Source organism: Martes martes (assembly GCF_963455335.1).
Source record: "Martes martes genome assembly, chromosome: 3".
Classification (NCBI taxonomy): domain Eukaryota; kingdom Metazoa; phylum Chordata; class Mammalia; order Carnivora; family Mustelidae; genus Martes; species Martes martes.
In genome coordinates, this window is record NC_137890.1 from 999,955 (window position 1) to 1,013,354 (window position 13,400).

Below are 13,400 nucleotides of genomic sequence, written 5' to 3' on the forward strand. Positions count from 1 at the left end.
CAAGCAAGAAGGAGCCCCACAAGGTGCCTGGTGCGCTGCCCCTCCCTGGAAACGTCCCACCGGCAATAGGGCCTCCGGGTGGAAACATGCACACTGGGGTTGGCCTGAGTAGGGATCAGGGAAGGCAGCTCAGGGCGTCAGTGCTCAACTCTGGAGAAGTGTCTGTCGGGCACAGCAGGTGCCTCAGGGCGCTGGCAGGGTCTGCAGAACAGACGTGGCGGCAGGAGCCCGGAAGGCTGCAGGTGGGTGGCGTTAGGCTGCCGTTGTGTGGCGGCCGCAGGGAGGGATGGGAGACCCTGCACGTCCTGCTGGTCACGCGGGGCCCACGGGGGCCGCACCTGCGCCAGCTACAAAGCGCAGGAGCCCCGTGACCCGCACCCGCACCCGTGAAGCTGAGGGGCCCCGGGACCTGCGGCAGGCTCACCTCGTGTGTTTTGAAAGAGAACGAACGGTTAGATCCTAAGCTCCCACACAGGTAAGCACGAGAGTAAAACCGCCACGACGTGTAATTCGAAAACTCGAAGGAAAGAGACATTCCCACCTGTGGCAGATTTCACAATCACGCTCATTCTCCTTCTTACTGAGTCAAAACTCAAAATTTCCAGCAGTTCAAACCTGAAAAAGAGATCAGAAATCACTTTTACTCCCTCTCCGGCTCTCGCAGTCCCGGAATCTGGGTTAGCACGACACTTTCCGTGGTACAGCACCTGGGGCGTCCTGTGGCCCGTCTGCCCGCCTGCCCGTGCCCTTGGGATCCACGGGGCGGGCACTGGGCTCCTGGCGGCTGCGAGGAGTGGAGGCTGAAGCCAGGCTCCCGCGGGCTCACCCCCAGCCCAAGGTGCCCTGGACGTCTGTCCAGCACACAAAGTACACGCTCACACCCCAGAATTCTGAACACACAGGCAGTATCTGAGCTACACCGAGGTCCTTGGAGTTCATAAAAACCATTTAAAAAAACAAAACCAACATGCGGTCAGCTCGTGCAGTCATTATCAGCAGACCGTGATTCCTGCCAACACCTGAAACACCGAAAACAGTCCAGCCCCCCGGAAACTCCCCGTGGCCCACAGACCCCAGCTGGGAGCCGGGAGCCCCACGGTGGGCGGGCCTCTGTCCTCTGCGGGTGGTCGCGCAGCTCCCTCGGCCGCCAGCTCCCTGGGGACAAGCCCACTGCGCCCACCAAGGACTGGCAGCCGGTCTGGTCAGGGGCTCACCACCCCTGCCAGCGCGGGAGTTTATGCTTAAGGAGATGTTAAAATCTAGGGGCCTCTGAGGCCACAACCGCCAAGCCTTATTACTTTCTCTGCCACCTGTTTCTGCCTGGACCCGTTATCGCAGGTTTATTTGTGAAGGAGACGGTGCCCCGAGTTGAGCTCGAGATACGCCCTCCGTGGATAGGACCAGCCCTCCCTGATGGACCCAGTCACGAACATTGAACACATGTGGTGCCTGGAGACAGAACGGGAACCACGAGCATCCCGCGCGCCCTTGCTCGGACCCTATGCGGGGCGTCCCGTGACCGGGGAACACAGCATCGTGCGGCCACTCGGGTCAGACCCCACATGCTGCGGGACTCCCAGGGAAGCCTCATCTGGGACGGCTCCTGGAAGACACTCTGCAGCCTCCACTCTGACCGACTGGCCCATGGGCGATGGTTCGGGGCTGCCATGAGAGGAAGGGGAGGCCAGCGTAGGGGCGGGACAGGGAACGTGGGCCCCCGCCAAGACCACAGGCTCACGACCGTGAGCCATGCTCACCTCTCCACGTCGTTTTCCCTGTTCAAGATCTCCATGTAGTTGTCCTTCAGCCGCAGGTACGTGAAGCCCAGCCTGCAAGGAGGAGGCGGTCAGAGCTTAATTCCCAGCTCGGATGCTTTTCCTCCACACGCTATTCAAGTTGGGGAAAGCTTCCTCATCAGAAAGAAGCACTTCTGGTAAAACAGAGGCTGTGAACTGTGTTGCAGACGGAGGCAACTAGTCATCTACTCACCGCGCGAGACGCAACTAGTCATCTACTCACCTCGCGAGAAGCAACTAGTCATCTACTCTCCACGTGAGACGCAACTAGTCATCTCTCCACACGAGACGCAACTGGTCGTCTACTGACCGTGCGGGACGCAACTGGTCGTCTACTCACCGCGCGGGACGCAACTGGTCGTCTACTCACCGCGCGGGACCCAACTGGTCGTCTACTCACCGCGCGGGACGCAACTGGTCGTCTACTCTCCGCGCGGGACGCAACTGGTCGTCTACTCACCGCGCGGGACGCAACTGGTCGTCTACTCACCGCGCGGGACGCAACTGGTCGTCTACTCACCGCGCGGGACGCAACTGGTCGTCTACTCTCCGCGCGGGACGCAACTGGTCGTCTACTCACCGCGCGGGACGCAACTGGTCGTCTACTCTCCGCGCGGGACGCAACTGGTCGTCTACTCTCCGCGCGGGACGCAACTGGTCGTCTACTCACCGCGCGGGACGCAACTGGTCGTCTACTCACCGCGCGGGACGCAACTGGTCGTCTACTCACCGCGCGGGACGCAACTGGTCGTCTACTCACCGCGCGGGACGCAAGTGGTCGTCTACTCACCGCGCGGGACGCAACTGGTCGTCTACTCTCCGCGCGGGACGCAAATGGTCGTCTACTCACTGCGCGGGACGCAACTAGGCATCTATTCACCGTGTGAGACGCGCTCCGAGAGCCACCAGAACTGCTACCGACCCTGCCCTTGGACTGATAAGCACCCGTGTGCTCCAGGACAAGGGTGGGTGTGGGGACTGGCCCGTCCACGGGGCTGCGTCTGGCTTCCTGAGCAGTGGGGCTGTTCAGCCCCACGGCCGCGTCACACTTACAAGAATCCTGAGAGACTGTCAGTCTCCGGGACGACCCTCTCATTTTCCCAAAGAGGGACCGTGATCCAGAGCCAGCAGTCGGCCAGCAGGCATCCAGGGAGCGGGGACCACGTAACAGCCCGTCCTCCACCAGCACACCCGAGTGCTGCCTGCACACCAGGTGCCACGGTACAGACACAACAGGGGTGGCTTCTGGACGCCAGGAGCTCAGAGACGGGGATGTGGCCATGGTGATTCAAGGGGGCCACAGACTGTGGGGAAGGGCGTCCACTCGGCCCAGCACGAGCTGGCAGCCTTCCGGGGGGAGCATGCCGTGGCTGGTAGAACAGTCTGTCCTAACTTCTGACACACGGTGCGTTCGGCGCGCTCCTTAGGACGGACCAGGAAGGTCTGCCGCAGAGTGCGGGGAACACTGCTCGCACCTTTGTCAGGAGTCGGGGGGGGCCGCCGTTTAAGACCCGAGGAAGAGAACCCACAGCCAGGGGTTTACTCTGAACACACGTGAGCCACACGTCCCAACAAGAACCGGGAGCGGCCGTCCTGGGAACGCGAGCTGGCCTCCAAACAAGCTCAGCGGACGCCAGAGACACGCTGGTGCAGCGACGAGGCTCCGAAACACCAGTCAGGCCAGAATACCGACCGCCATCACCGAGACGCAGCCGGCCGGAGGTCACCGTGGGGCGGACGGCAGAGCATCGAACAGGGGACACCCAGACAGAATTAGGGGAAGGAGCACAGCAGTGACAGAGTCCGGCAGCAGAAACGGCGGCTGGTCACGTGGGCGGTGGGCTGCGTGCGGAGGGACACTGTCCACCAGCACGGGAGCTCCGCCGGCCCACCCACCCCGCAGCAAGCCTCCCGGGACAGCAGCGGCCTCCGGACACTCCGGGACGAGCCCCCACCTGCCAGACCCGCCCAGAGACGTACCTCTGGACGCCCTCCACGAGGGCCACCTCGTCGGGAGAAGACGAGATGTACACACAGGACTTCCCCCCGTCCGGCGACTTTCTAGGTCCGTCCACGTCGTCGTCATCCTTCACCTGGATGGTATGGCACAGACACAGGGCCCGGAAAAACAGCTCCTCTCGCTCCTGTGAAAGCCCAGCACAAACCCACAGATCGACGTCCTGTCAGCTTGGTGTGCACAGAGACTACGCTGAAGACGGACGACAAGCAGCATGTGCCACTGCTGGGGGTAAGGAGCCAGGAGCGAGTCTCATCTCTGGGGCCTACGGGAGGAGCGGAAGTGTGGCTTCTCGCCGTCCTCCAGCACTGCTGAGTAAGGGAGGTGAGGACACCGGGTCAAGGTCAGAGGAAGTGAACTCGGCGTCCGGAGCCAGGATGCCCCGGGGGATCCTTGACCGCCTTCCCGGGGGCCCTGCGGTGGGGCCGAGACCCAGGTGGGCCACAGACCATGGGGCTCCCTCCGAGACGCTCTGCCGTGGAGAGCGGTTTCCATGTGGAAACTGTGTGAGGCAGACTGGGGGTACGGTGCACTCGGTCGCCAGACGTTGCCACTGCACCGCCCACTAAGGCGAGCTATCCTCAGTCTCCAGGGGACCCTGCACAGGGCTCTGCGGCCACGAAGTTTCCGGAATGGTCTCCTAACTGACCATGTGACCACGGGAAGGGGTCACAGAACCTCCCCGAGACGCGGACGTCTGGAACCACAGCACTTGGCTGTGTGTGCCCATGCATGGGCATGTGTCTCCATGCGTGTGTGTGCGCACGAGTGTGGCATGTGTACACAATGTGGAGGATGAATGCATGTGTGTCACTATGAAATACATGAGTGGGGGCACGTCTGTGTATCTGTGTGTGCATATGTGAGCATGCATGCGTGTGCCTCAGTGTGTACACGTGCTCGAGCCTCAGTGTGCACACACGTGTGAGCACAGACATGTGGTGTGCACAGACACTTGGCTCTCAGCCCACCACGTGCCCTGCCTTCCCTGTGTTACAGTGGCTTCTCGCATAGCCGTGACTGTGGACTCATGGCAGGAAAGGGTGGCGTCCCACATTCCTGATGGAAGCTGTGAGGGACCCAGGGACATGGGGTGGTGCCGGTCGGCCTTGTGCTTGGGGACCCGGGGCGGCGCAGCAGGGAAGGCCCCACGGAGCACAGGTGCATGGGGTGTGGCCACCTACCCTGGTGCCGGGACCCGGCGAGGAGTCGATCATGTCGATGCCGGCAGCCCCGGGGAGCACCTGCCCGTTGCAGACGGCGTGCGGCACGTACACGTGGCCCTCGATGCAGCACTCCTTGAACTCCATGTTGTTCTCCGTGAGCGTGCCAGTTTTGTCCGTGAAAATGTACTCGACCTGCGGACACACGGCGCCGCTGCGTGGGCTTGTGGGGCTGCGACCTTCTCGGGGAGGAAGGGGCCACCACGGACTTAGGCCCTGGTGCAGCCTTGCTTCCTGACGTCACGTTCCATGCAGGAAGGGGCCTCTCCTGACGGCCGTCCACACCGCCGGGGGCACCGCACATGGCCGGCTTGCCAGCCTCCTCCAGCCTCTGCCGGGCGCAGCAGCCCCGACCCAGCCACGCAGGACGGGCATGCGAGGCCTTCCTGCTCCCCAGAAGACGGGGTCTCCCTTTCCCTCTTGGAAAGACAGACTCGGGACGGGGGTTTTAAATTTTCTCTAGCGAGAAAATCAAGGATGCAGGGAGGACGGACGCACACTTACTCGGCAAGGTCTAGGAGGTCACAGCCCACAGTACCACTGAGAACACAGAAGCCAGAACCCCAGCGCAAGGGCAGAACAGATTTCCGATGGATAACTGTACCCAGCGTTAAGCCCTCCACTCACATCCACTCCGGTTATGTGTTCGTCAGGAGTAACAGAATTCCAGGTGGCGGCACGGCGTGGGACGACCCTGCCGGCCGAGACCTGCCTGCTGCCCCGACACACGCGGGAGGCAGCGTGGGAGGGGGATAAAGTGCAGGAAGGCGGCACGGAGAAGACACAGAAACGTGTGGCCAAGTGCTCCACCGCCTGCTTCCTCGCGCGGTCTGCTGTCTCACCGCCTCCGCCAAAGATGCCTTTTCCCTCGTGCCCGGTTCTGCAAGTCAGCCGTGAGGGCACGGCCGACGCCTGCCGCCCCGACGCCACTGGCCCCTCCCCGTGCTCCAGACAGCGAGGAGCAGGAAGGCGGCCCGTGTGCGACGGTCCCCAGCTGGATGGCGGTTACGGCCTAAGTCACTGACCCCTTCCCCAGAGCGACAACGACAATGAGCGTCTTGGGAGGCCGTCTTCTACTTTTTTTAAAGATTTTACTTACTTATTTGAGGGAGAGAGAGCGAGAGTGCAGCGAGGGGCAGAGCGGGAAGCAGGCTCCCCGCTGAGCAGGGAGCCCGACGTGGGACGTGATCCTGAGGCCCTGAGATCCTAACCTGAGCCAAAGGTAGAGGCTTCACCAACAGCGCCCCCCAGGCACCCCTGGAGGCCCCATCCTCCGAAACACTGTCCACAACCCTCCCACAGTAATTTGTTAGATAGATTCCTGTGCTGAGCACCACGCCACGCTTCTCGTTACAGAAGGGGCTTTCCTCTGAGAACACAGTGGGAACACACGGCAGGGACTGTGCACAGACAAGGATGTGACACACGCAGACCTAAAGCTATTCTGGTGCCGGGTGGCGAGTCAGGGTTTCCGTGCACCTGTCTGGGACCAGACCAGCCTGCGGCCGCGGCACAACAGTCGCCTGGAAACCCGGGCTCATCCGCAAGCACGTTACCTCTCTGGGACGAGTACCCGGGACCCAGCGGGGTGAAGGCAGTGGGTCCCCAGCTGAGTCTCTGCGTCCATTCCCAGAAGGCCTCGGGGCCTCGTGGGGGCAGAGCTCGGAGGCCACAGCCTGACACGGCTCTGTTGGCGGGCGCCTGGGTGGTGCCGTCGGTTAAGCATCTGATTCTCACTATCACCTCAGATCGTGACCTCAAGGTCGTGAGTTCGGGCCCCACGTCGGGCTCAGCGAGGCGTCTGCTGGAGAGTCTCTCCCTCCGCCCCTCTACCCACCGTGTGCACACTCTCTCAAAGAAAATCTTTAAAACGGCCTCTCTGCAAAACTACTCCCCCAAATTCCTTACTTTTTTAATTTCTAAAACCGAGTGAACTACCGTTTACCAAATGCTCTTTCCTGCAACACAAAGACAGGGAGGGTCGGGCCGGGGATGGGCCTCCCAGAGCCGTGTCCCAAGGAAGGAGGAGCTGCGGTCTGGGTCTCGTGCACAGGCATGCACGGCTCTGCCCCTCACACAAGCAGCCCTGGGTGGCCCTCCCGCCCCCGTGCTGGCTGCGGCACACACCACGGCAGACACCGTGGCCCCGATGCAAAGTTCACGGCACTCTGGCGGGACGGGTGCATGGAGCCACGGCCCCTGCACAGATCGCGACGTTCCAGTGCCGAGAGCTCGAACACCACCGTCGGCAGACAGCGCGGCTGTAGGTTGCGGTCTGAAGCCTGCGACACGCCAAGCCACGAGGTCTCCCTGGACTCATCTTTACCTCGAGGAAAGAGGCTCACTCTGAGCTCAGGGAAGGAAAGCAGGTGTGAGAGCTGAGTGCGGCACCGGCAGGGGAGGGACTCCCCGAACTCACAGCATTAACGCCCAGAAGGAGCACCGCTCACCCAGGCCACGGGGGAGCATCCAGCAACCAGCGAACGCGGCTAACTGGGCATGAATCGCACACAGCACACGCCATCAACTGTCACGTGAAGCGTAAAAGGCCAACGACACGCTGTGTTCTGGGAGTCGTGGGATGCATCTCTGGGAATGACTTAAAGGGGAAGCCTTTCCTCGGGACCACCTGAGACCGTGCCGAGATCACACGGGGCCCGGTGCCTGGGGACGGAACGCAGAGGGACGCGATCGCCCGCCCATCGGGGGAAGGTGCCGCGGTACTGACCTGTCCTAATTCTTCATTTAAATCCGACGTGTTGACCAGAGGCCCTTCCCCCGTCGCCTCGTCAAACATCTCTTCATCCCAGGTGATGAAGTAGGAACCCAGGAACTTCTGCATCTCCACCGTGACGTACATGGACACGGGGATGATGTAGTTGAAGAGGACCATGAAGGCCAGGAAGTCGGTGAGCGCCCTGAGGAGCTGAGAGCGCCGCGTGAGGCCCCGCGCCCCAGCCCGCCACTGTCCCCGAGCCCCGCCCGGGCCGCACCGGCCGTTCAAAAACGCAGCCACGCTCTGAGGACGGGACCCTGCGCGGGGGGCTCACGCCGCTGCCCTCACGAGTGTACCGTGGCAGCCGACCCCTGTCTGGACCGTACCCTCAGACACCCAAGTGAGACGGGGGCCACCCTGTGGGCGGCAGGGAGGTGACGGGTACGCCTTCTAGGTCTCTATTATGGAGACGTCCGTCAAGACTAGGCGCTCGCCCACCGCGTTCTCGTGACAGCAGCCCACAGGGTGTCTGATCCCTGCCAAGGGGGCGCGCTCCGTACCAGGTTCCTCTGTCTTTCCGACTCGGTCTTCTGGTTATACCACGGCTCATCTCGGAACGGCTCACTCTGCCACACGTACTTGAGGACGGTGTTTATCAGCGCTTTGCTGATCAGAATGCAGAGGTAGACGATGAGGAACACGTTCATGGATCTAAAACACAAGACAGCAACGACCCCCGGTGACCTCTGGCTGAGGAGCCTTTGTCGCGCGTCAGGACAACGGGGCCACAAAGACATGGGCCACCGTGAGGGAGAGGAGCCCCCCACCTGCCGGCACAGTGAGAACGAGAACAGAAGCCCCCAGTCATTGGAGTCCCTCCCGTGACCACAGGCGTGTAACTCCAGGGGCCCCAGGAAAGTTCTGAAAACAGGAGAGAGTGGTGCTCGCAGCCACGCCGTGGACTGCATGGTCTGGGGGTCTCAGATCAGGACATCCAGAAGTCAAGTCTTCTGCCACAAAGTGTCACCCAGGGAGTGACAAACTGAGAGATCACCACCAGGGAAGGAGGCAGGGAGACGCCGTCTGAACTGGAAAAACACGGAGCCCTGCCCAGTGTCTCAGTGAAGGCGGCCTGTCTGCCGGCGTCCGCTTCTGGAAGCTGTTCATCGGGGCAGACGCGGAAACAAAGCGTTCTCCCTCACTGAGAGCCAAATCTCCGTTTTCACGTCGGGACAGCCACCCGTGGACAGAGAGACCCAGGGTCCCGCTGAGACCACCTTGCCGAGGGCAGGCAGAGACCCCCTCACAGTCCTCGCAGAGATCCCAGGCCCCACACAGCTCCGTATTAAATAGTCATAACCACTTCGAGGCAGGAACCCCCGTGAACAAAAGGCAAAGAAGACAAAATTCTGGGCCATGTTGTCTCACGACTGTAACTCTAGACTTGACTTATCGTCAGGATTTCACCGTTTCAGGAAAAGAATACTGTTTGCTCTGCTCACGCTTTCCTTGGGAAAAGCTGAAAGTGACCCAATTCTGATGTTTTCATGCACCGGCGAGAGTGGCAGCCAGGACTTCGGCGTCCACACGAGGGGCCTGCAGATGTGGACTGAAGGTGTGGGGTCACTTGTGCCCCCGCAGAACAAGACTGTCTACCTAAATACCCCTCGCCAGCAGCGCCCTAGAGACCAGGACGGAATTACTAACGATGCCAAAGGGAAAGGCTGTCGTGTCTCGGGGGGCACATGACGGTTTCGGGTCGTGGGGCTCTGCGCCCCGAGACTCACTTCTCTACGGCAGATCGTTTCTGGGATTTCGACTGGTAATTCAGCGCCATCTTGGTTTCCATGCCCGTGTAAATGGCAACACCTGTAAGGCAGGAGAGTCCGCGTCAGAGCAGTGGCGCGTAGCGCGCAGCGGCAGCAGAACCGACCGCGCACACCACACCGCGCGCTTCTCAGGCAGACGAGCTGCTCGGGATCCTCAGACTAAAGAAGTACTTTCCGTTCCTGCAGAGATCACTCTCTACTTTTTCCTGAAGGTCAGACTGTACCATGTTGGGTTTTCTGAAACTGGGCACACGAGCACATTTTTAAGTTGCCTCCCTTAAAAACACAAGAACACCGCTCAGGGCGGGGAGAGACCGCCGGAGAAGCACAGCCGTTCGTGGAAACTGCAGAACGGCGGCGAGTGTGTTCTCCTACGGACGGGAACTTAGGCTTCCGACTCAGAAACCACAGATGCTCAACACGCAAGCGACCGTCAGACACCACGGCCTTGCGGGTGGGGGCGATGCGCCGGGACGGGAGTCCTCAGGCTGCTGTCCGCCGCCACGGAGCCCGCTGCGCAGCGTACACGGACGCGCCACGGCAGCACGACCGGCTGTGCCTGCTCGATTTTAACCGCCCTGAGCTTTAGAAGCTGCTGGTGCAGACTCACTGAGACACTCACCGAAGACCTTCTCAGTGTTCTTCAGCGTGGCTCCCCTGAGAAGCAGGTTCTCCGACCCCAGGGGCCTGCAAAGACAGGAGGACCAGAGTGGGACCGGGGCAGACAGAAGAAGGTGCTCCAGGTGGGAAATCGAGGCCTGGGCCTGACAGACTTGGTTTCAAGAGGAAATCGTTTAAACGTGGAGTAGCTTATACTCGGATCACGGAAGCCGGCTCGACTCCGTGGAAGAGCGTGGCCTCCGCCCCGGGAGGGAAGACCCGCTCTGCGGAAGGACCCGGCGGGCGGCCCTTCGTGGGGCCCACTCCCTGGAGGGGCCGTGTCAGGGACGTGGGCTCCCAGCCCACGCAGACCGACAGATGGGCCCCGTTTCCTAGAAGACTCGAGAGGCTTCAGCTGTTTCTACCACATCCTCGGGGAGACTCCACGAGTCGGCGGGATCCGGTCTTACTTTCAAAAACGGGAACACCGTGTGCGTTCCCCCCACGGCTGTCCAACCCACGAGGACCCTCTGCGTGCAGGTGGCCCCCAAATCTGGACGCTCCCCTGCCCCTGCTACCTCGGCAGGAAACAACCAAGGAAGTTAAGATCAGTCACGAAGAACACGCCGGCCCCAAGCACACAAGACTTGGCCGTGAGCAACAGACCACGTCTCTGCCTCTGGGGGTTCGTGTTCCCTGGGCTCCCCTGGTTTCCTCGCTGCTCATTTCCCAAGAGCGGACAAGAGGAGGAAGTAGAACACAGCTCCGTGGACGCGGGTGCCGTCAGCGTTGCACGGACCGCGTCTGCAGGGACGTGTGCTCTTGATTTACCCACGCCACAGTGCACGGGGCCCACGGAACGCCACAGACTTGGGCGCGCCGTTGAGTCAGCCGACGCGGCTCGGGGCCGCCTCCCCCTGAGGACGAGGGCGGGAGACTGCTCCCTGGGGGACACCTGACCAGACGCGTCGGCCCAGGGCGGCTCCACGGTCCTGGCCCTCGTGCTGGACCTGATCGCCACGGGCGCTCCTGGGGCCGCACACGCCCTGCCGGGTCCCCCTCGAGGACCGTCAGCCTCCGCGAGCTCACGATGCCTGTGGACAGTCTCACGGAAACAAACGGCCTTTTTATAAAGCATGTCTGGGAAGTGAAACACAATTTACCACCCTGCTTCTAGTTTGGACGGGACTGCAGGGGCAGGAGGAACTGGGAGATACAAGTCACCCCCGTTCACACCACGAGTTTACGAATGCCTGTAACACCCAAATGGTTAACGTCGGCCGAACAGTGTACGTCCTTAAAGAGCAAAACAAGAATTAGCACCAGTCCGCGAGCTGCGCTAGTCACAGCCTTCCCAGCGCTCAGCATGAAACGTCGTCTGAACGTGAGGCGGGGGGGCGGGGGGGCCGGGAGTTTACTCCTGATCCGTCCCGGCGACAATGTGAACGAGTCCCAAGCTTTCTAATCCTTTCTCATCCCAATAAATCCCGATCCTTCCGACAGTGCTGCTCACGGGACACAGAAACGCGGGTTGTCTCCGCACAGACATTAGGAGTGTCCTACAGACCAGCGTCTGTTTTGGGACGACCACAGCCCCTCGGAGGCACCCCTGCGGACGGACGATGGCTGTGACTCGGGACGCGCACAAACCATTTCTGTGACACAATTTCAAGAGGGGCCCCAGGATCTCACTCTGATTACCATCGATTTCCCACTGAGATGATTTCTACTTCTGGGCAACTGTTCTCCTCGACACACAAGGTCACACCAGGATGTTGACGATCTGGAGGCCGCGTAAGTGGACAGAAAAATGTCTCTCCCACACGGGAGAGGCAGGGGTTACAGAGAAGATCGGCTCCAGATGCTACTACAAGCCAACTTCCTACACCGTCCACCTCCATTACCTCGACAGCCAGAACCCACTAGACCCGGACACGATGCACAGATGACACCCCACAGGCCAGCCAGAGCCAATGAGGGTGGACCACACGTGTCCGGCCGCCGGCAGGTCCCGGGCGCTGCGCACCTGGTGGGTGTGGGTCCTCGTCCACAACCCGCGGGCGTGACCGATCCCAAACCGCTCCGGTGAAGCAGGTAACCATACGCACCTCCCACCTACACAGTCCCCAGAGGAGACCCGCCCCCTTAAATCCAGATAGAATCTGGGGCCAAAACGGCATCCCTCAAGGATCTCGAGGAGACGCGGCCTCAGGGCAGCAACGGCCTAGCTTTATGGTTGAAGACACACTGGTCTGTGGAGATGCGAGGGCCCCTCTCGGGTAGCAGCTTGCGGTCAGACGAGCTCCTAACACTGAGACCACGTTCCCGAGAGTGCCGTCAGCCGCTGGCACGGACGGCGACACTCCCACCAGAACAGAGAAGACCGCGGGACCCGGGCCTTTGGAAAGGCAGAATTCTGCTTCCAAACGCAACAGAGTGTCGAGAGTGAAGCATCCAATGGCAAAGAGAAGAGTTCACGGTAACCTGACGGCACAGACCCTCACCTCACCACGGGGTCGTTCCGGTCGCTGTAGACGTTGATGCGGCCGACGAACCTGATGACAGAGAAGTCGGGTCAGGGCCGTCCAGCTGGTGGGGAGGGGCCGGGCGCCTGCTGTCCACCCCCGTCTGCTGCTGCCGGGACAGGAGCCCGCTCCACTGAGGGCCGCGTGCTTGGCCAAAAGCGCGCCGGCTTCCTCCCCCTTCCTTCTTTTATTTTCTGTCCTTATTCGCCCATGACTCCAAGGATTTTCCTTAAAGTTGGTTCCTCGAGTTACAAAAAGTTACCTTTCTTCAATCAACTCACTTCTATCAGGCCAGTCCAAAGGCTCGCAAAAGCAGCTACAGGTTTTAATGTTGCTGGACTATGAAACACTAAACTATTTTATTCCTGGCTTGGTCTTAACTTTCCAGCAGCGCCGCGCACGCTCTTTCCCGACAAGCACGGTGCTGGACAGCAGGGCTGGACGGGGTGGACTGCAGGACCGGCCCCCGGGGAGCGGGGAGCGTAACCACAGGGAACGCGGCCTGGACTTACTTGTACAGGTCGGGCTGGGGCTGCTCACACTCGATCGTGGCGTGCAAGCCGTCGATGTCTTCCTCAGTATGAAAGCCCTTCGTGTCCTGAACAGCGTAGTGAGTCTGCAGAGCGACAACAGGTCTCATTCGCCACCGAGCGAGGGACGCGCACCCGGCCGCCAGATCTCCAACGCAGGCCAG

The 13,400-nt window shown here is 61.2% G+C and overlaps 1 protein-coding gene across 13 annotated transcripts in view; it reads right to left on the reverse strand.

Moving 5' to 3' along the window:
• The window catches only part of ATP11A (ATPase phospholipid transporting 11A), a 115,392-nt gene that overhangs the window by 34,214 nt on the left and 67,778 nt on the right, over positions 1-13,400 (reverse strand). For all 13 annotated transcript variants that reach the window (XR_013966617.1, XR_013966618.1, XR_013966619.1 and 10 more), the window contains exons 7-16: positions 13,219-13,322; positions 12,686-12,736; positions 10,204-10,268; positions 9,540-9,621; positions 8,313-8,463; positions 7,765-7,962; positions 4,998-5,171; positions 3,777-3,940; positions 1,758-1,829; positions 542-615 (exon numbers count right to left, since the gene is read on the reverse strand). Coding sequence is in view for 10 of the 13 variants with exons in the window: in XM_080799775.1 (XP_080655901.1) it covers positions 542-615; positions 1,758-1,829; positions 3,777-3,940; positions 4,998-5,171; positions 7,765-7,962; positions 8,313-8,463; positions 9,540-9,621; positions 10,204-10,268; positions 12,686-12,736; positions 13,219-13,322 (1,135 nt within the window). In the remaining 3 variants the exon portion in view is untranslated. The remainder of the gene's footprint in view (positions 1-541; positions 616-1,757; positions 1,830-3,776; positions 3,941-4,997; positions 5,172-7,764; positions 7,963-8,312; positions 8,464-9,539; positions 9,622-10,203; positions 10,269-12,685; positions 12,737-13,218; positions 13,323-13,400) is intronic.